At 48.0% G+C, this 21,908-nt stretch overlaps 5 protein-coding genes across 5 annotated transcripts; 2 read left to right on the top strand and 3 right to left on the bottom strand.

Annotated features, from left to right (window-relative positions):
- Positions 1–506: 506 nt before the first annotated feature.
- Positions 507–1,940, bottom strand: FSST1_008255 (sarcosine oxidase; the record flags this gene model as incomplete). The annotated part of the gene is made up of 3 exons (XM_083225121.1): positions 507–771; positions 846–1,089; positions 1,142–1,940. 3 exons carry the CDS (start codon positions 1,938–1,940, stop codon positions 507–509), a joined length of 1,308 nt encoding a protein of 435 aa, XP_083084216.1.
- Positions 1,941–6,101: 4,161 nt separating this feature from the next.
- FSST1_008254 (aromatic ring-hydroxylating oxygenase subunit alpha) lies at positions 6,102–7,298 on the top strand (the record flags this gene model as incomplete). Its single annotated transcript, XM_083225120.1, has 1 exon — positions 6,102–7,298. The coding sequence occupies one exon, from the start codon at positions 6,102–6,104 to the stop codon at positions 7,296–7,298; it is 1,197 nt and encodes a 398-aa protein (XP_083084215.1).
- A 3,060-nt stretch (positions 7,299–10,358) lies between these two features.
- FSST1_008253 (uncharacterized protein) lies at positions 10,359–11,999 on the top strand (the record flags this gene model as incomplete). Its single annotated transcript, XM_083225119.1, has 4 exons — positions 10,359–10,495; positions 10,558–11,146; positions 11,205–11,579; positions 11,631–11,999. 4 exons carry the CDS (start codon positions 10,359–10,361, stop codon positions 11,997–11,999), a joined length of 1,470 nt encoding a protein of 489 aa, XP_083084214.1.
- Positions 12,000–12,530: 531 nt separating this feature from the next.
- FSST1_008252 (chitin synthase class III) lies at positions 12,531–15,689 on the bottom strand (the record flags this gene model as incomplete). The annotated part of the gene is made up of 3 exons (XM_083225116.1): positions 12,531–12,668; positions 12,727–15,450; positions 15,606–15,689. The coding sequence occupies 3 exons, from the start codon at positions 15,687–15,689 to the stop codon at positions 12,531–12,533; spliced, it is 2,946 nt and encodes a 981-aa protein (XP_083084213.1).
- Positions 15,690–18,016: 2,327 nt separating this feature from the next.
- FSST1_008251 (P-loop containing nucleoside triphosphate hydrolase protein) lies at positions 18,017–20,637 on the bottom strand (the record flags this gene model as incomplete). Its single annotated transcript, XM_083225115.1, has 9 exons — positions 18,017–18,064; positions 18,111–19,129; positions 19,173–19,215; positions 19,264–19,389; positions 19,446–19,557; positions 19,612–19,753; positions 19,803–19,836; positions 19,886–20,218; positions 20,275–20,637. 9 exons carry the CDS (start codon positions 20,635–20,637, stop codon positions 18,017–18,019), a joined length of 2,220 nt encoding a protein of 739 aa, XP_083084212.1.
- Between the last annotated feature and the right edge of the window lie 1,271 nt (positions 20,638–21,908).

The following is a 21,908-nucleotide window of genomic DNA, read 5'->3' as shown; positions in this document are numbered from 1 at the left end:
GATAACGCAGAGAGCGACAAGTTGCAAAGATGATCTACTAGGTAAGCCCAAGCCAAGGGTGCTAGATAAGAAGTGGAGATGAGGAGAACCCGACAAGGATGCAGTGGACTACAGAGATAAACTACGTAACTAAGAAATTAGTTTGTCTTTGTCTTACTCCGACAACGCAGAGCGACAACAGTTGACAACAACAGCAAAGACGCATGCGTTCATCTTTTCTTGGCAAACAGCCAAGTTGGAGATTATACTATGTAATAGTAAAAGAGAAATGTTCAATTCGTTCATTACGGTTCATCATTATGCTAAAAACACCCAATCATACTGCTCTTATCCCTGGCAGCAGAGTCCATTCCTTCTTCACTTCCCCGCAGCTCAGTTCCCCTCAGAGGATACAACCTTCCTCCAACGGTTACTGCGACGCATCATTGTTCATTCCATGCCTTGTTCCATGCTTCCATGCTATGCTACCTACTATATGCTCTATTTCCATCTCTTGGCTTCTGCCCTTACAGCCTGGCTGCGGGATCCAAGAGATCCTTCAACTCCGAATTGGGGAACTCGCAGTTGTAGGCGCCGTCGGGACGCTCCCTGTCCCAAGCCCACTTCTCCTTGAGCTCGGGCTCTAGCTTGTCTTCCAGCATCTGCACCACGTACTTGCCCAGCACAGGGAAGAACTTGTACCCATGGAACGAGCCGCATGTGGCTACGTAGAGACCCTTGGCACCTGCGTGCGGAGAGATGATGAAGTCTCCACTGGAAGTGAAGGCGTCCCTGTTTCAGTGCGTTAGCCTACTCGGACATTTCTCGTTGTCGTCAGTGCGGGGAGTTTGTGAGATTCTACATACCAGCAGATACGGTGGTGCTCGTACTTCCAGTGGGCACCCTTGCTGCCAAAGAACAGACGGTTTTGCGTGTCAATGTCCTCTTTGAGACTGTTGGGCACCTTCCACTGTGCGTAGTCCTTCTCATCAGGCGGCGCAGAGACGTAGCGTCCCGGTAGCACTTGACGGGTGTTGCTGAAGATGTTCTTACCCCACCACTTGATCTCACGATCCTTTGTGGGTGGCAAGCTGCCAATAAATGGAGACTCTGTCACTGATGTTAGTTACGTCTCTGCAAATATATGTGCTGGGATACTCACTGTGCTTGTATGTGTAACCCTGGAAGCCAACAGGCATGTCCTTCATCCTGGCGAATGATTCGTCGTCAAGAGTGACCATACCGGTGGTGATACCAGCAGCTGTGATACGATCGCCAGATCGCAGATCAGGCATGTTGTGGCGCGCGGCGCTGTATTCTAGAAGCTTGGCTGTGTAGGCTCCGGTGGAGAGGATCACAGTATCGGCCGAGATGATCTCGCCCTTGGATGTCTGGATACCTGTGGCGCGGCCGTTCTCAATCTGCAGCGTAGCGACATCGGCAACGGTGTACTTGACGCCGAGCTTCATAGCCTCGCGGGTCACAGCACGCAGGGAGTCGCCTGCAGCACCCCAGCCACTGTTTCGGTTGACGAGGACTTCCTTGGCGCCCGTGTAGTCAGCCTCCTCGTACAGGCCGCCGTACAGCTTCTTGGCCTCCTCGATGGTGTAGACCTGGATGTCTGATTCGCGGCCCAGCTTCTTGTAGTTGTTGATGACGTCCTGGGCGTAGTCGCTGCGACACACCCAGAATACGCCAGCCTTGTGGAAGTGAGGCATCCAGAGGGGATCGGACTCAAAGATATCCTGAGCCTCTAGGGCGAGACGGCAGTAGAGTAGATCATCGTAGTCGGCACGAACGACCTTGTTCCAATCCCAAGAAGCAGCTACGCGGTTGTCTCCGTCATAAGGGTCCCTGTCCACGATTGTGACCGAGGCATTGGGGTGCTTCTGAATGAGCTGGTAGGCCGTGGAGACGCCAAAGACGCCTGCTCCCACGATGAGATATGACTGAGATGCCATTGTAAAGATGGGTTATTATTGGTAGATTTGAGACTGTGGAGAAATGATCTTCCAATTGACCTGTACAACGACAAAGAAGAATATAGAGATGAGTTGGAATAACAGTAACCTCCAGAAACAAGACGAATTGCTCAAGTTCACAGGGCCTTTTATTAACCCCCGCGTTGGAGACGAAGCCGGTCTCGGTGGTCACCGTATTCCGGGCGGCTCTCACCAAAAGCCATTTTCCGGACCATCGCCTGGAATTCCGGCCTCAGACCCGGAGTCCGTGTGTGGAGAAGAGGAAATCCGATCACGTGAAACGTGAGGGGAAATGAAGTTTTTTTCCTGGACAGAATTGTGAAGTCGTGATAACTTCATTTTTGAGAGTGGGAAGATATCACCGTGAGATTGGGATCAGATGGGCTCTATGGAATGAACAGTTTTGAGACGCAGGTGTTGAAGGTGTCTACAGTGCCGCATTGACCATGTAGCGCAACCTAGACGTCTAGACTGAGGTCATCTCCGTCTCCTCCCTCCATCTCTGTCTGTTTGTCCCCAGAGTAGGCCAAGTCATCAGGCCAACCACACCAAGGCATGCATACACAGACGTAGGTCTTATCCAGCGATTAACTCACCGTGACCATAATAACTATGACTATGTCCGAGTGTGAAGCTATCCACAAGGCGTTGCTCCAACCTTCCTCCAACCCTCATGTACGAGTTGCCCTCCTAATCCCACATCGGGGAAGGTCTTATCTCAATTCTGAATCATCTCTACCCTCGCTGGATCCTCCCCCGCATTTTACTGTCTTCCCTTCTCCATCGGTATGCATGGCGGCTAGCCGAAGATCATTGATATCACTTAGCCTTAGCAAAAAAAGGAATCCTTTCTCCGCACTCATACAACGTAGATAACGCGTAGCCCATGCTACCGGTCTGGGTCTAGCTTCATGCACAATTTGCGTTCCGCCAACCGTAATTGGTATCGAACAAAATACAGGGATGAGGTCTCCAGATGCGAGATGGCCAAGGCTTATCTTGGCTCACCTCCCAATGCCTCACACCATCCACCAACGTGCCTGCAACACGGCCTCCAAAATTTCCAAGACCAGCCAAGCATGCAGAAACTAGTCTAGACAATCTGGTTCTGTCAGAATACCGACTCCACTTCCTGTTTATCTTGATTCAGCATTGTAGTCTCGTCCCACTTCCCCATGACAGGGCATCAGAGTTCCATCATGGTCGAGGCGTTGGTGGGCGTGGCAATGCCGGCACTCGTCATTCTACCCCAGAAGGCTCCAACCTGGTCCTTGCGTTCCTAGCGCTACTCTTATCCTATCATTTGACCATCGAGATATCAAGGGATAGAAACCATCGTGATGCAATGTGATACGTCCACGCGGTCTCCCATACCAGGTTGTGTCCGGCTTCACCTTGTATGTGTCTGTTATCTATCTACAACCCCGGAGTGAACGCCGTGTATCGGCTTCGCTTCCAAGAATGTTCTCCTACATGTATCGAGCTGAGACAAGGGTTTGATGGCAATGATGCCTTCCAGAAGATTTATGCACAACGGCTGCGTAGAATGTTGGAATGTTATCGGCTTCGGTCTGTTCTGAGATCTTGTTTGTGTTCCTTATCTTGGCTCCGCGGTTCAGTACTGTGCAGAATACTCCGTCCGACGGCTACCTGCAGATCGTTAGCGAAATGACACGGCCAAGGAAGACATGTCTATCTTCCAAAACTTGTTCTATGCCCAGAGAGATCAATCGTTTAGTTCCTTGCAGTTTCTAGTGAGATTCTTTTAACTTACGTAGATAGGAAGGAGAGCAACATGCTCTATTGATGGTTTAATCGAATGCTTGTTCCAGGGTAGGGAAATGAGATGATCAACCTGAGGCTCATTTTATATCATCCTTGCAGTAGTGAAGATCGAGACGTGTCTCCAAAGCAGGATGTACAGGGTAGTAGTTTTGGGTCTCGTTGTTGTAATTTTTCGAGTGAATTCGAACGCTTTGAACGATATAGGTAAAATAGTTGTGATGTTAACTTTCAGAGGAAAAGTGTGAAAGACGTTGTTATACCGTCGTCGTTAACAGCATGACGGTCAAGGCAGAACTCTTAAATAGCCTGTGGTAAGAATTGAGATAGAATGTAGAATAAGACGGTTATGCTTCTAGAGTTTTTGGAGGAGTCGCAACAGATTTTTATCAAGTATAGTTTCCTTACGCCGAACGATACTCGCTGTATGCAACATACGATTCCTTTAGTTCAGTCGTACGATTTCTCTCTCTTGATGGACAGTGTCGTCCTCTGAGACGAAGCGATTGCCATCCTTTATAAGATCTGTGCCTTGATTGAGATGCTATTCTAAACAAAAGAAGCTATTATTCGGAGAGCACCCAGATTATTGAACGATTCTGATGTCACTTGCGTCTAGAAAACGAACGATGCAAAATACTTTGTCATACGATACCACATTCATCATTGATGTTTGATGAGTTATCGTGGATGTGCTCTTGCATATTAAAATGAAGGTCTGCTGTTGTAGTTGACACTTAATCTCGCTATTCATTCCTTCTCAACAAGCTTCGCACAATCTCACAGCTCACAATATCAGTTCCAGCATTTTCACCAGGTAAACGAAATATCGACGACAAGTGCCAGACAAAAATTGTTCATGGTCTAGGGCTCCCTTGACTACCCCGCGGGGAGAAAGGAGCGGCAACCCCATACACGAGCCATCGGTTGATCTTACCTTTGCTACTTCTTGCTCCACGATGAGCCATGATGGAGTCGCGAATCCAATATTTTCTGGAGTATTATAATCAGTCCAGACCTTTTACGTCTAGTTACCCCAAATTAAGCGCTCGCTCGGCCACCAAGACCCCGGACTCGCCGGCACGGACCAGTAGTCTTACTGTATCTATATAGGCGGCTGCGCGTCTTGACTTGCATTACCGACTATTGCAACTCTCGCCTAAAGTTGCTGTTGGTCGATAATGCCTCGTTTCGTCCTCGCCGGGCTCGTTTCAGGGGCTAATCTATACCTGGCTATCTACACTATCTTCGAATAATTTGCCTTTGGCAACGGCATTATCGATTCTTTTCGGTCACGTACCAGAAACTCACGATCGCTAAGTCAATTTCAATGTGGGTTCACATTCGTTTCGACTCGCCTGCATTCGAAGCAACATCGCATATTGTTGCTGCAATTGAGATATTGTTACGAAATCGCCTGGTCCGAATGACCATTGAGGCAAGGCGGTGATTGCTCCGGCATTTGAATCCCATCACGAACAGGCAATGGGGAACATCAGTGTTCCGTCACCCAGTTAGGTGCACAATATACTTGGGGTACTTACACCGGACATTCTATTCTCAGCTTTCTGCATTTTTCTAGAAGCTGTAGTGATAGAACGACGGCGATAACTTTATCAGAACTGGGCTATGGGAGCAAGTTGAACCGAGTTACTCCAATTCTTTCTGCCCCTGATAAGGAACTGCCGGATTTCTAGAAAGTCATGATCTTCAGTTTAGATAGAGTAGAGAGTCAAGGTGTGTGTTTCGGTCCAAGTCTGGGCATCTGCAGGTCCGGAACGGTCTATTGCAACACCACAACACAACAAACGTGGGGGAACATGTCACGAAGTAGAGTGTCTGGTAGCTTAGAGCAGAAACAGACCCCTACTCAAGACTCGTAAGAACCGTCATCTATGACTCTGGGAGGGTCTAATTGAGGCCGGACATGGCTTGTTCAGAGGGGTGCGACAATGCTAGCCGGGCCCCAAAGATAGCCTCTCCGATCATGTGACCGGTTGTCGACACCGGAGCAAGATGGCCACCTGATTGCAAGCAACAACTCAATCTATCGATATGGACGGCATCAGGTATCAGGTGGCAAGGGGTGTTCAGATTGGCGATGGGTAAGGCCACGCCCTTTGGTATTCTTAGTATCAGATTTGGCAGATGTGAAAGAAGTATTTAGAAGACGTCTAGTTCCAGCCTCAAAAAGAAATTATCATCACCAACAAACACTCTTCTACACTCACAACAACTACTACAACAACTTTTATATAAGACTTTACAAGTCCCTTATCTCTCTGGATTTACTTCCTCATCTCATCATCAAGAGCATCAACTACCACTTCTTCTCTCTTACACACAAACACAAACACAATGGCTCAATCATTCTTGAAACGATGCTTTGGCCTCGGTGGCGCCTCTGCTGCTCCCACTACCTGCTCTACCACCCCTGAGAAGTCTGCTGTCCGCGCTCTTCCCGCTTCATGGTACACATCAGTTGAGATGTACGAGCTTGAGAAGCGTGCCATCTTCTCCAAGAAGTGGCTTCTCACCACACACCAGGCTCGTCTCCGCAAGGCTGGCGACTGGCTCAAGTATGAGATCGCCAACTTCGAGCTTGTCATTGCAAAGGACGAGGACGGAAACATCAACGCCTTCCACAACATTACCCGATTCGGTGCCTTCCCCATTGTCGCTCCCGAGCAGGGTGACCACGGTGATGCCAGCACTGGCTTTGACCAGAAGCAGAATGGTCTTCTCCCCATCCACGTCAAGGTTGATGCTCGCGGCTTCATCTGGATTAACATGGACGGCGCCAAGGTTCCAGAGGTCGCCTGGGAGGATGACTTTGACAACCTTGACACCCATGAGCGCTTCTCCCACTACAACTTTGAGGACTACAACTTCGACCACGTCTGGGAGATGGAGGGTGACTACAACTGGAAGATCCTTGCCGACAACTACAACGAATGCTACCACTGCAAGGTCGCTCACCCTGATATCCCCACCATTGCCGACCTCAACTCTTACTGGGTCGAGACTCAGAAGCAGTACATCCAGCACTTTGGTGCCCAGCGACAGGATCAGATTGACCGTGGCTTCCGCATTGCTGTCACCTACTACCTCCCCAATGCTTCCACCAACATCTCTCCTCACTTCTTCATGATCCAGCGCTTCGTTCCCCACAGCCCTACCCGCTCTACCATGCGCTACGAGTTCTTCCGCAACAAGAACTCCAGCGATGATGACTTCACTCTCATCACTGAGCTCTACAAGCGTGTCATGTCCGAGGACAAGTACCTCTGCGCCAATGCCCAGAAGAACGTCAACGCCGGTGTCTTCATCAACGGCGAGATGCACCCCGAGATGGAGCAGGGTCCTCTCTTCTTCCAGCAGAACGTCCGCGCCGCTCTCCAAGAGCACCACAAGAAGGAGCAGGAGGCTGGCAAGGAGATCTGGCCCGCCCAGCAGGAGGTTCCCACAACAACCATCAACACCAAGATCAATGGCCAAGCCAACTACTCATCCGGAATTGACTTGAGGCCAGCCAAGAAGACCATTGTTGTCTAGACTTTTGGACATTTCTTGATGATGATTTACTGATTTCTCTTTGCTTTGGAGGATTTTGCAAGACAAAAGCGAGTTTCATGTTTTTACTACTACAAGATTGCATTTGCTTTACTTTACGACAGATTATGACTTTAGCAGATGCCTAATTAGTTTACTATAGCATCCTGCATACATCTCTAGACGAAATTGAGAACTACACTTTAGAAAAACTTGACTTTTCCATTGCCCATCGTGACTTGATCTGGTGAAATCTGCAGGAGACTTTGGAGAAGCGGTGAGATCTCGGTGAAGAGATAACCAGCTTCGGACTTCACCTTAGTATGCACACCAGTTGATAAGACTAACACAACCAGCAGGCGAGGCTGAAACGGACCGGGATGCCGTGCTGTGTGTTATGATAAGCCGGTATCCGATCGACATGGCGCAGAGTCTACTAGGCCGGACAAGAATGTCCTGGGGTCATATCACCGAAAGCTTAAATCGAGATTGTCTTGGATGGGCTGGCTTGGCCTTGGGGTACTGATAACCCCCCCTCCAGCCTCCAGGGCACGAGACAGGCCAATCAGTCTACATCCTCGCACTGCACGAACCCCAAATTCGTGTTTGGAATGATTGTCTCTTTGTTGTGTGTAGCGCTAACCATGCAGCATTTGTTGGACTGTTGCCCTCCAAAGAAAGGACACACACAAGAGATTCTGTCTGTACCTGATCAGGCTCGAAGCCAAGGTTTGTGACACTCGATACCGATTAAGGTGGCACACCATTAGGCAATGATCGAAGGCTGATCAGGTCCTGGTCATGAGGGTGCCCCCAGATGGAGGGTAACAGTAAATGCGACATTCGTTACGTCGTTAATTCAGCCTCTCTGCGTCATGTATTGAAGTCAGCTTTCTGTCATTGTTGCACAGCGACATCGCAACGGCTTACAGAACCTGATCCAGAGATCAATTAGCTCCATTTATCACCAAGTGAGTTCCCGGTGAGCGATAGTATGGCGGGATCCCCGATCGCCGTTCTCAATCTAGCCACCAATGAAAGCAATACGAAAATAACACAGCGATTTAAGTTTTGGCGAGAGACGACAGACGTGGCTTTTGATGCTCACAACCCTTACGTCTGTACAACATCATCGTCGATCCATTAATGGCAATGAGATATCCACCAAAGTTCTAATCCTCCTCAAGAAGTGTAATTTCTTTCATCGCATGACCAAAATTGTGACAATCTCAATGCAAGCTGTGATGGATATCCACCGCAATTTCTGAATTGGATAGCAAGGTAGTATGACCAAACCGACCTGGTGAACGTAACAACCTTTCTCACAAGAGAATAAATACATAGCCTGGAGTCTCGAAGGGTTGGTGATAGGCGAGTGCGAGTTTCTGCATGGCACATGACAGAAATCAGGCATTGCCAACGAGGTCGACAACTAGATCAGTATTGGTGATCATAGTCCGCCGCACTTACACTTGGTTGCCGCCACGATATCATACAGGCATCGTGGGTATACTTATCAGCCTTGTGAAACCTGGACTAGCTTTCGGTCCAAGCAGCAGTTCGGTTGTCTTTTAGTGTCTCATTACAGTCATCTCCACCCATTTTGTGAATTAGCCAAGTACTATAGGTTGCAGTGACGATGCGAGGAATTGGAGGTGCAAGGCAGTAAGTGCCATGAAGATTCAGCTCCCGCTAAGACTGAGTCTGGCTGCCCTGGGAGGGACAGTAACACTTACCGCTTGAGTAGTCATCACCTCATCCATTCAGACAACTCGCTTGCACATATGGCACGTCACTTTGGCATAGATCGATAAAGACAAGTCGGATCCTGATGTTAACACAAATCTTGTTGTTCAGATGTTGGGAGACTCTGGTTATATCGTGTTTGGGTCTTGGTGTCAATAACCTCTCACTTCTTTTGGCGACCTTCATTAGGACTCAGTGCTATAGTATCGCAATCTCCGAGTTTATCTGATACAGTTGGGTTTTATTTGAATGCTGGTACAATACATAGCATCCTAGTGTCGCTTAAAGCCTTCAGAACACACCCTCTTATAAGACTCCGTCCACGTCGTTTTCACTACACGAATATGCTCCAGCTGATACCTTGGGCCAATGTCTAAAACCCTGCTCTTAAACGGCAGAAGAACAGTCCTGGCCATCAGGTTGTTTCTCATGAAATCATATTTAGTCATTTGTATGAAGTAGCTTTTACATATGTTTATCCATATGTGATCTTCTGGATAACTTGAAGCTGTTTATTCTCGCACGGCACAATGGGCATAATGATTCTGGTTATTAGAGAGTTAGGGCTTTCAATTACAACCTGACCGGTATCCCTTATGAGTTTTAGAATCAATGTTCTAGGAATAAATAGTACTTATTCAACCAAACTTGATTAGAGAGCACTTTCCAAAAGCACTCGCTGCTAGCATCTACCCGGTTGCTCAAATTTGCGCATGTTGTAAGACAGAAGTGCAGGTCATACCCATGCTTGAGAAACTGTAGTATAACTAATAGAAAAGTTGGAATAAATAATCTCATATATACGAAAGCCCAGCGGTTGATCAGACCACTAAAGAAGCTCATCTAAGGTTGTGATGCTTGTGGAGAACCCCGGATTGGTGCTTCAGTATATCTTGGACGAGGCTTGATAATGTGGCTGGGTAGAGCAAGCTGAAACATAGTGTGTCAAGAAAAAGCATGGTGTGTTGACAGGGATGTTGTGTTCGTGTTTTTTCTTCTGCCATCATCTAAAATTGGATAATTACCAAGGCGACGGCGCCACTCATGGACGCGCTCACAGGCCATTCAGCCACGTAATTCGTTCAACCTCGGCCTCTCATCAAAGCTCGTCTCATCTCAGCTCAAATCATCACATCATATCGTCTTCGAATCCAACCTCTTCTCTCACAGAAGGGATGAAGCACCATCTAAACGCGTAGAAACTCCTTCATTAACATTCACTCGCTCAATCTTGTTCCGTCCGGTCGCGTGATGAAGCTGCGCTGTCGCGATCGCAAATTTTAGTCTCACCCCTGAAGGGAGAGAAACCCTTACGAAATGCCTCAGAATATCCGACGCGTAGCCGTCATTGGAGCCGGTCCAGCCGGTGCCATTGCCACAGACGCTCTTGTTAAGGAAGAAGCTTTTGATACAATTCGCGTCTTTGATCGCAGAATCGTAGTCGGAGGAACATGGTACGATACCACTCTATCTCTCTCTCCTTTCTGATCGCAGTTCTGAAATTGAGTTTCCAAAGGGTCTACACACCACATCTGCCGCCTAAAGTCCCCTCACTTGAGGCTCTGGTCGCTGGAGAAGCGGATCAACGTATTCCTATTCCAGAATACCTACCAGCCGTGACTCCATTCAATGAGAAAGTCAATAGCCATCAGCACCGGTACTCAGACACGCCAATTCATGAAAATTTGCACAGCAACATCGCACCTGAGATTATGGGATACACTGAAGAGCCTCTGCCGAACAAATTATCACAGCAGACGCTGAAAGAATATGGGCCAGGTGCTCCATTTCGGCATCACACCGTTGTTCGCCAGTGGGTTGAAGACATCTTTATTCGCGGCGACCATGACAAGCTGCTCGAACTCAGAACGACGGTGGAGCTCGTTGCCAAAGAGGGAGATGAATGGGTGATAACTCTGCGAAAGGTTGTCAACGGAAGCAATTACTGGTGGAAGGAGAGGTTTGATGCTGTGGTGGTTGCCTCTGGCCATTACAATGTACCCTGGTTTCCTGTGGTCCAAGGATTTTTGGAATATAACCAAAGATTCCCTGGTGCAATTCTTCACAGTAAACACTTCAGAGGAGGCCGACACTACAAAGGAAAGGTATGCTACGATCTCCATTTGTCCACAATATTCCTCACAGTCCACTGATAGTCAACAGCGTGTTATCGTCGTTGGAGCTTCAGTGTCCTCCGTCGAGGTAATGTACGAGATCATAGACTTTATAGACGGCCCAGTCTACGCTTCTGTACGAGATGAGCCCATCGAGTACTACGGATGGGTGCCTTTGGAACATCCGAAGATCTCCGTCAAACCAGCCATCGATCGTCTGGACCCAAGGACTGGACGTGTCTATTTCACCGACGGGTCTTTTCTCGACGACGTAGACCACATCATCTACGGAACAGGCTACACGTTCAGTTTTCCATTTCTCCCTGCTATTCAGGAGCGCGTTAAGAATTCCTATCGTCGATTACCTGGAGTGTATCAACATACTTGGGATATGGAGGATCCAACATTGACTTTCGTTGGAATGGTGAGTTTTCATCGTCATTACACAGCTTGATGGCCTGGCTAACTTTTTCAGATCGGAAGTTTCACCTTCAAAGCATACGAATGGCAAGCTGTTGCCGTCGCTCGTTTCCTGGCTGGCCGCTCCAAGCCCCTTCCACCTATCGAGGACCAGCGAGAATGGGAACGCAAACGCGTGTTGGAGAGACGAGGAGGTAAACCATATTACAGCATTGGCCCCGACTATCAAGGGTTCTTCGAGTGGTTCAGGGATATTGCAGGAGAACCTGTGAAGGGCACAACAGGACGTTATCTGCCCCCTTTCGAACCACGTTGGTTAGTCACCTGGGGCAGCATGTTTCTTCCCAAGTTGGACCGTTGGAGATGGAAGAGGAGGGAGGCTGAATGGAAACAAGAGTTCAAGGCCAAACTTTCCAGGATATAATGATGGGTGTGCTGGCATTCGTATATACGCTTGCTCATAGACCTCGCAATGGGCGGGACTTTTCGAGTAGATTCAAAACAACAGGATAGGACTAATATGTAATGCAGGCCTCATATCACACGATTCATAATAGCCTAGATGTGTGCTCATTAGGATTGCAACAAAACTGCCCATTACCGTTCCAAATACGCTACGAGTCTGAAGCCTACATATGACTTGACTGACAAGATGGCAAAGGCGAGACAAGAATCTGACATATATAATATGTATTAAATTAGAACCTAGACACAATATACCTATGTAGTAACGCCGTTCGATATGTAGAGTTCGTGAAACGCCGAATATTGACACAAACCCCATGAGATTCAACCCACGACATCCATCCCCAGAAACTGTAACCCACGCCAAAGGCAGGTAGAAAAAAAGAAGTAGACAAACCAGGTTTGGCCGTGTAACCCATGTGTGTAGTAATAAAAAGTTCATAAGACATTTCTTCCCCAAAAAGCAAAAACTTTCTTTTGCTCCAGACTTTTATCGCCTTGCAATGCAGCACATGATACCAGTTCGTCCAATGAACCAGAGGAAACCAATGAAGCGGACAATAGACAGCACACCTGTCGAGTAGAGGAGGAAACGGAAATACATGGGTGTGCGGACGTCTGCGGCTTTCTGAAAGGAATGGGTTAGCATGCTGTTGAAACCATAAAACAAGGAGAAGATAACTTACAGAGACGCCGAGAGTAATAAAATCATCTGTTGTGACAAAGACGATGAGAACAATGTTGCACAGCAACCAAAGAATAACAAGACCAGTTCGGAAAGACTTGTATGAATCTTCAACGTCCTTCTTTTCGGGTTGTTCTTCCATCATTTCACTCATTGGTGCGAGGGCTCGCCAAACGACCTTTTCAAACTTGCTGTCAATATCCTCCTGCTCCTGCTCGATTTCTTCCACGACGGCTTCCTTGCCCTTTTCATCCTTGACAATGTTGGCAGAGGGCAGAGCTTCGGCAGCATCGGAACCCTTTGTTCCCCAGGACACATCATGCCAGTTATTGAAGGCATAGACCATCAGGATGTTGATGTAGGTTGACATGAGGACGAGATATTGAGGGAAGGAGTGGAACATGTGCCACGGGTCGAGGTAGAGGAAGGACGCGATGTAGTTGAGTCCGTAGATAGTGATCAAGGCGATGATAATCAGACCTGCGACACCGGTATCGCCTCCAAAGAAACTATCGAAGAAGGCTTGCCCGGACGCGAATGAGATCTGATCTTCAATGGGCGTTCCAGTGAAGGCTCGGTACACGAGATAGCCAGTCAAGACCAAAAGATACAGCTGGATCAAGCCGAAAACCATGAAGGAGAGGACGTATGTGTACTGAGCACCCTTTGGTCTGTTTCCGAGAGCAAGGACGAATTGCAGGACGAGGAAGGCAATGTAAATATATTTGATCAGAACATTGACAATCGGCGTAGCCAGATCGCCAAACGGCCAGCCATGGTACCCGGACAGAACCTGTGGCGTTCCGACAAGCTTCATGATAATCGTGGTGGTGAGATAGAAAGCAGCGAGCGAGAACCAACTGAACAGCACGTTGAGTAAGTTGTACACGAACTGGATGTGTAGGAAAAAGAGTCGAACGACGTTGTGGCCAGAGCCATACATTCGGCCGAAATGCATAAGAGAATAGAGAGACATGGCGAAAGATCCGTTGAGCCATCGACGTCGCTGGCCAATAAACTCAGAGGCGCCTTCGGGCACATCGGTCTCGCCCTTGGATGCCTTGATGTAGCTCAGATGCCATTTTTGACTGGCCTTTGCGACCAATTCGAAGCAGAGAATTCGGTCCTCGGCAAGGAACATGTTCTTCTTGAAGATGTTCATTCCGTCAATACCCTTCTTGCCTAGCGTTTTGGAGAGCGTATGGTCGCCGTGGAAGTACTGCTCCAATGGTCGTCCCATGATAGCACGGAAGCGGTACGCTGAAAACGCACCAGGCAGGACACTGACGTATCCAAAGGCGCTTTCCAAAGGCTTATCGAGCACATTGGAAATCTTGTACTCGAAGTTCTGTACCGCGACAAGCGGATTGAGAAGCATCTTTCCACCCTTGCCCAACATGACGTGGATCTCACCACAAGCACCGCCGAGGTCACGGTCATTGTAGAAGCCTTCCCAGAGGGACAACAGGGCGCGCGGGCCAGGTTTTGTTCCGGCGTCGATGAGGATGGCGACTTCTGGGTTTAGAATGCGACCAAAGGCGTTGAACAGCCAGCGATGCGAATTGATCTTCTTGCTGTTCTTTTGCTTGAGACAGAAAATGAACTGCACGGGGGGCAGATTGCGATGTGGCTTGTCGGGGTCGGGACGGACAAGTTGCTGATCGGGCGTCACGGATATTTGACTGGTGTACTCAAAAATGTGGGCGACAGTTTCCTTGCCATTAACGTCCTTTTTGAGAACGCCGTCCTGATAGACACCAACAGTGGCGAGGACGTCAAAGACATTCTTGTCAACTTTATCGAGGCCATCAAAGACGAGACAGACCACGATTTTCTGCCAGGCTGGACCTCCCTTGTTCCAGAATTTGGATCGCTTCAAGTTCACAATGTCCTGAATGTTCTTCATTGTGTAGTGTAGGGTTCGGGCGAGAAGCACCTTGTCTTCGTTGTAATAGGTGATTGCGATGAGGAGTTCGGTGTGACGGTTGTACATTCGTGGGCGGAGGTTGAAACCGTTGCGCAGGGTGAAGTCGTTCGGATCGCAGGTAGCAGCTGTGTAGCGCATCTTTGTGAATTCCTCCTCCATGCTTCCAGGACCATTGCGATACCTGGGCTCGATGGCGTTCTTGACGGCGCTGGGGACGGGGTAGTCGATACTGAGGACGGAGCCCTGGACAAGCTTGACCTTGCGAGTCTTTGAGCGACCGAGACCACCAGGACCAAGTTGTGCTTGTTGCTGGCGCATCATCCAGCTCTCGTCAACGTCGAACTCCTGGTAAGTCGAATCTGGGCGGCCGTGGGCAAATTCAGGCGAAACAGACAACGTCTCCCCGTTCTGACCCCATTCCTGCATCGTAGGTGTACGATGCATGACGGAAAGGCGCGATTCAGCCAGGCGGGAGGCTTCGACATCGTACTCAGGTTCTGGGTACTCGTAACCCGGTGAGCCAGGCAAGCGACCGTGCTGATCAGGAGGATAATGACCGAAAGCGCCAGCTCCATAGGCACTGTTGTGGCCAAGGCTGCCCTGGTCGAAGCTGGCCTGGCCTATACTGCCATGGTAAGAGCTGTGTAGAAGATCGCGGCTCGACTCGTTTTGCTCGGGGACAGGACGCTGTGCGCCCAGCATGGGCGGGGGAGATAATTGTTCATAGTCGGGTTCGTATGGGTTGCTCACGGGCGATCGGTTTGAGGCGTTTGCGTCGTCAGATTCGCGAAAGTGGTACTGGAAGGAAAAGAAAGGTCAAGTTAGAATGGAACGGTGGTTGTAATTGTTTTGCGACAGGTTCCAGTGAGGTTGGTGCTGACGCTGGCGTAGCTGCCCTGTAAGGTCGCTATTGCAGTTGCCAACTGTTGGAGGCTGAAGGGGCTAAAACTTACTGCTTGGCCAGCGGGTAGATCTTGCATCTCGCGTGGCGCATCATAGTTTGGGCCATTTCTTTGGCCATTTTCGTTGAAGACCATATTTGTTGTAAAACGTTCCTTTCTAACTTTGTGCTCGCAGTTGGGAATGCTTCAACTGTTATATCGATCGGTCGCTTAACACTGTTGATGATGACATGCGATTTCTCGGTTCTCGATAAGATCAGATCGCTCGGGAGTGCCGGGCAAAAAAAGGTGATGCAATGGAATGGAACGAGCCGCCAAAAGAAGAGAATTAAACGAAGGACGAAGATATGGGAAGAAACCTTGATCTTTGGCAGAGCCTTTTCTTTATTATTCTTTTTTAGAGAAAATACTGAAACAAAAAGAACAACGTTGCAACTGGCTGTTAAGGAAAAGGAAGAGAGAAGAAAAAGATCAGGCGAAAAATTGGACAGAAGCTTCAAAGGATTGTGGGCTGGTGCGTGCTTGTGCTTGTGCTTGTGCTTGTGCTTGTACTACAGTCTATAGAATCAGGTACAATACAGTACCTATTTCTTTGCTTGTTCCATCCATCCATCACATCGCAAAGCAAAGCATGGAGCCAGCACAGTAAGAGAAAAACTAAAAACTGGGGATAGCATCCTCCTTGGTCAAAGATCAACCATCGCCGCGTAACTAGCGGCTCCATATTATGCCAGCTCAGGGCGGTTTGGTTGGTGTGGGAGTGACGTAGGTATGTAGATTCTTGCTGTCAAGGAGATGGAAAGGGTTGCTATTTTTGGGTTCGAGAAAGGGACAAGCCTCGTATACACGCAATTCTTGCTGCGCGTACCCAGAGTCAAATCATGGGAACAATACACTGTAGCATTAGACCAATATCGCAGCGCATTATTTGGCTGTTGGTGGCAGATGATGGTGGCTGACCATGCCATCAACATCAGTCAACGGGCCGTTACGTCAGGAAAACAGGGCGTTGGCCTAGATTAATTTTAGAGAGGATGAGATGTTACAAGTAAAGACATTAAACTTATGTGGCCCCATGTCTCTTATGTACCATCGGATCAGGCCAGACAAGGTCAGGTCAGGAACAAGTACAGTATTGACAGTACAACAAACACCCCATAGTTAGTAGTCACTTGCATCGAATTGCACAAAAATAGATCAACCAAAAACTCAAATGGAGTCTACCACGGACTACGCGGGTTATCCATTATGCACACAGATTGAGTAGAGTAGATCAACCTTACCCCAAGATCAGCCCTCTTTTTCTTTTACTCTCTATCTTTCTTCTCAATGCCTTTCTTTATACCTACTCACTAGATAGCTATAGGTACCAAGTAACCCTCCCATGTCAAGTCCAGCTTTAGTACCCTGACGCCATCGCATTACCTGATTTTTCCCCCTGCATGCAATTTTGCATTTGGCATAAACACGAGAAACATGGGAAAACAAGGAAAGTCGTAGAAATAAAACGAAGCCGAATGTAACTTTGCTTGAATCTTTGTTCTCCCACCATCACACATAAAACTTTAAAATAAGAGAAAAACAGAAAACCTCGCAATATGCCATACATCGTCCACAATGACGCCAGTTCCATCCACCACCTCGGAGCTTTAATTTTTCTCACTTTGGGCGCTACCGAAACCACTAGCTCATGTATGGAGGGGCACTAATACTGTACAAACCAAAACGCGACACATTTTTCTAAAAGGCAATTAACTCTCGGCCAACCCGTTATCTACAACTCCTCCATTGTCTAGTTCCGTCTGGTGTTTTTGCTAACGGCGTTGACGCGGAAATGTTTACTTTGGGACGATCCCTGATAATATCGCACGGGCTCACATTGCGATGACCCATGGAAATGTCAGCCTTAACCAGGTTTCACCAGTCATACTAAGAACTCAGCGCAAAACGTAAAACAGTACTAGTATGGATGATAAATTAATAGTAAGCTACTAAAACCACTTTTATCTGCGCTGTTTATTTACACTTCGCCAGGGCGAACAGACAGTGGATTGGCAACCAGGCATCGAGTTGTCCTCGTTGTCACGTGAAATCTATCAGGTACTGTGCTTCAACTCACGATCCATGCCTAAACGTCAAGTGACTCATCCATCCAGTGGCAGGCAAATCAAACATCCTCTCTCCGATAACCTCAAGTAGAGAAAGACCATGACATTCAGTTTCGTACTACATAAATGCAACACAAACCAACACCTTGATGGACTCATTAATCTTTAGTACGATCATGTAACACAACACAGTCATTAAACCCCGAACCATTGACGAACCAGACACAACCGACCAAGCAAAACACCCCATGGTGAAACTCCAGAGAATGCTACTCTGAACCACCTATTTTCATACAGAGTGCCAGATAAATCATTCCAGACAGAAAACCCAGTAGATAAACGACCAACGGCAAATTAGTCGTCCTTTTCCTTACAAGCCTTCTTGAATTCCTTCAAAATCGCCTAGAGCTGGTTAGCAACACTTCACCAAAAGTACAGAACAACTCACATCGAAATCCTGATCCGCCATACACATAAACGCCTTCGTCTTGTCAAGCTTGAGCTTCCCAACACGAGGGCTCTTGATACCAAATGCGATCCTTGCCAGGAACCGCGCGTCATCACGAACATCCGTCGCTGCGAGCACCTGGTTAATCGCAGCCCTGTCGACCTTTTTCGGTGATGCAGGTGGCAGTGCAACGCGTTGGCCTTGATAGCAAAACGTGCAGTGACCGCACTTCTTAGCGTTGGAGGGAAGGTCCATGCCAAAGTGCTGCGCAAGTGAGAGACCAAAGCACTTAGGGGACGTGACAAAGTCAACAACTTCTTTAAGACGCTCCAGAGCTTGTTTCTCACGCCTCTTAAGGTCTTCGTAGAGGTCGTCCGTCAATTTGTCGATTGCGGCGTCGGTCTTGGGTAGCTTGGCTAGGACCTTGTACTTTTGTTCCACGCCACCGACTGTGAGGATAATGGCGCCGTTGTTGTTCAGGTCATTGAGGAGATTAACGAGGTCATTCCGTCGCAACCCCTCTTTGTTGGCTACTGCTGACAGGTCGATAGAATGAAACTTCTTAGCCTTCTTTGCATGTTGAAGGATGGCTTTGCTCTCGGGTGAGTTGATGACCTTGAGACGAGGGTAGTAACTTGAGGTTGCTTCGAATTTGTATGAGCTGTACTCTGGCGTCGTGGCGCGAATAAGATTGAACTTCAACTCCAGCGCTGCGTAGATCACGCTGAGAGGGCTGATACGGATGTCGAACTTGGTGGACTGGCCGTGGTGGCTGACCTTGAAAGTCTCGCCTTGGTGAAGCTTGACCACATCACCGTCAAAAATGTCCTTGAGAAGATCTCGTAAGGAGTTCCGTGAGGGAAGGTCACCACGGGCAAAGTTTTCGCGGATCCAAAAGTCTTCGCGGCAGAGGTACAGCATGCAGTAGCTCTGTTTGCCATCACGGCCAGCACGACCGACTTGTTGGCAGTACTCTTCGACGGTACTTGGAACATCCCAGTGGACGATATTGCGGATGTCTGCGATGTTAGTCACGTACTATGAGGTGACGTGCTGACATACCTGGCTTGTCGATGCCCATGCCAAACGCGATGGTAGCAACAACCTGGATCGTCGTCAGCGCTGTTCATCCTTGTGTCGCAGTAAAGCTCACGGTCTGAATCTTGGATGTCATGAAATCATCTTGGATCTGCTTCTTTTCCTCTATCTTCATACCGGCGTGAAAATGAGCGGCAGGGAATCCCTTCCTGGTGAGATGTTCCGCCAACTCTTCAGCTTGCTGAGTTACAAGTCAGCGTCTGGGTGGTAAAGGGATGCACGGGAATTTGAGCAAACCTTTTGAAGAGTAGCATATATAAGAGTTGAACCAGGGTGTGTTTTCAAAAACTCGTACAAAAGACTGTACTTGTCATCTTTCGCTTGGACAGCCTCTGCTTCCAGTCGCAGGCTGGGAACAAGTTAGCAGTAGCCCGGTATAGTTCATACTTTGGTCGGCACTCACTTTGGTCGATACACAGATGTTTTGAAGACCCCTTCCTTAGAGATGTCAAACGCTTGACAAATGTCGTCAATGACAGGCGGCGTGGCTGTGGCTGTAAGGCAGATGACACGCTCCGCTTGAATCTCTTTGGCGAATCGCGCAACTGTGTCAGGTCAGCTTATGTCCAAGCGGCTAGGTCGGAGGATAGAAACCTTTGAGATAATCGGGACGAAAGGAATGGCCCCACTAGATCCAGAGTTAGATTTGGGAGGTAATTGGTTGTAGAAGAATATACCTCTGAGATACAGTGTGCTTCATCCACACCAATCAGTCTGACTCCGCCCTTGACATGCTTCATCGTCCCCACGAATCCTTCGTTGTTCAGGCGCTCGGGGGCGCAGTACAACAGGCGTAGCTTGCCCTCGCGGAGATCTTTGTTGATCTTTTGTATTTCGTCCCATGTTTTGGTTGAGTCCATGCATTCTGCTGCAATGCCCTTTCGCTTGAGGGCATCGACTTGATCCTTCATCAAAGCAATCAGAGGTGAGACAACGATGGTAATGCCGGAATCGTCGGCATGTCGCTCTTTGGTCACCTTGTCCATCTCTGGGAAGGCGATGGCAGGTATCTGTATGAGTATGTCAGCTCGGAGCTTTTAACTACGTTTTGAGTAATGATGCGTACCTGGTAGCAAAGTGACTTTCCAGCTCCAGTGGGAAAGACAACAAGGGCGTTGTCGCCGTTCAGAATCCTGCTGATGGCAGCTTCTTGCTCATGGCGGAAAGATTTGTAGCGGAAGTTATCTGCCAATATTCTCTGGGCAATCTGCAGTCTTTGGGTCTCGCCAAGTTGACCATTGGTTGTGCTGACGGATCCATGACGAGCCTTTTTGACGGGAACACCCTCGTTCTCTTTACCTCTTCCGTGCTTTCCAGGGTTTTTTTCGATCAGATCAGCTTCTTCGACACCATCGAATAAGAGGTCATCCTCATCAACATCGTCAAAGAGCGCGTCCCCAGAGTCGAAGTCGTCATCGGGGATGCCCATTGTGTCCCCGACAGGTCAGAAGAAAGAACAGTTTGCTTGATGTCGCTTTGAATCAATGACAAATACAAGTATAGTTGTGACAATTCTGATGCACCAGGCGTAAATTGGACACTCTGAAATGCCAATTCCAAGCTTCAGGTTCCTTCCACATCGAGACGCGTTGAGTGTCTCGCTTGAGACGCCAGATCACGTGCTGATAAGCTATCATCGTCGAGATTGGTAGAACACAACTAGGAAGATGATTGGATCAGAGCTTAATGTTGAACCAAAATAAATCCTTAACTTTTATACACTCCTTTTGTAGTGTCATCTGATAGCGTATCATCCTCGTCCATCTGCCGAACAGTCCCGTTCCTCCTACCCTGAACCTACCTCTTTTTCCCTATTATCTTGTCTTTATTATCACATAGCATATTGATTTAAGTCAGAAAGTGGTAAGACATACGGAATAGAATTCTCATACATTTGCTGTAACATAGTAACATTTTATTTTTGCCTAGTTGATGAAGCAATAAAGCAACGCAATGCGAGTCTTGAAATGACTGTCACATCATACTAGAGTAATGGAACGCAGTCTAACCTTAGTGACGCAGAATTCCTATCAATGTTCATCATTAAGCAGGTTGAACTTGTTGCTCCCTTTCTTTGTAAGCTTGCCGTTTGTGAGCTTCAAGATGTTATTTCCGGTAATCGAAATTCTTGGTGTCAATCTGTTCGATGTCTCAGTTGTGCCTGCGATGGGCGCTGACGTGTTTTACTCTCAACCATACAGGTACATGTATTTGGGGAGCACAACACACGTCAATTACGGCGTGTCTGCTCCGTACGGATACTCTGTACTCAAATAAATCCAAGTCCGAGTCTCCCAATTAACTCCATTTTTTTGTGTCTAGTCTCAATACAGGGATGTCTACGAAGGTGGCTCATCTCATACTCTTATTCGTGGTTAGGCCGCAATGCTTTCATTTTCTTTTCTCATCTCGCTTCAGCGGAGAAGCGAAAGGTGACATATCCCTACGTCATTGACCGTCAACATGCAAGCCTCTTAGATGGTGACAGTGACAGTTGGACTAAGCGTCGATCATAATATCCACAATCAATGTCATCGCATCTTCTCAGCTCACGATATCGCAGCGCTCGGTTCATGATTACATAGGTACTCTGTATTTGTACAGCATCAATAAACCCCTCCTTCAAGTCCACTATATCCATGACGTTTATCATTCCACACCTCCTTCCATGCTCCAGGTTATAAATATCCAGCCTTAAAT

Source organism: Fusarium sambucinum, chromosome II, assembly GCF_050947815.1.
Source record: "Fusarium sambucinum isolate potato_lamoka chromosome II, whole genome shotgun sequence".
Classification (NCBI taxonomy): Eukaryota; Fungi; Ascomycota; class Sordariomycetes; order Hypocreales; family Nectriaceae; genus Fusarium; species Fusarium sambucinum.
This window is presented reverse-complemented; position numbering and strand designations above follow the sequence as displayed.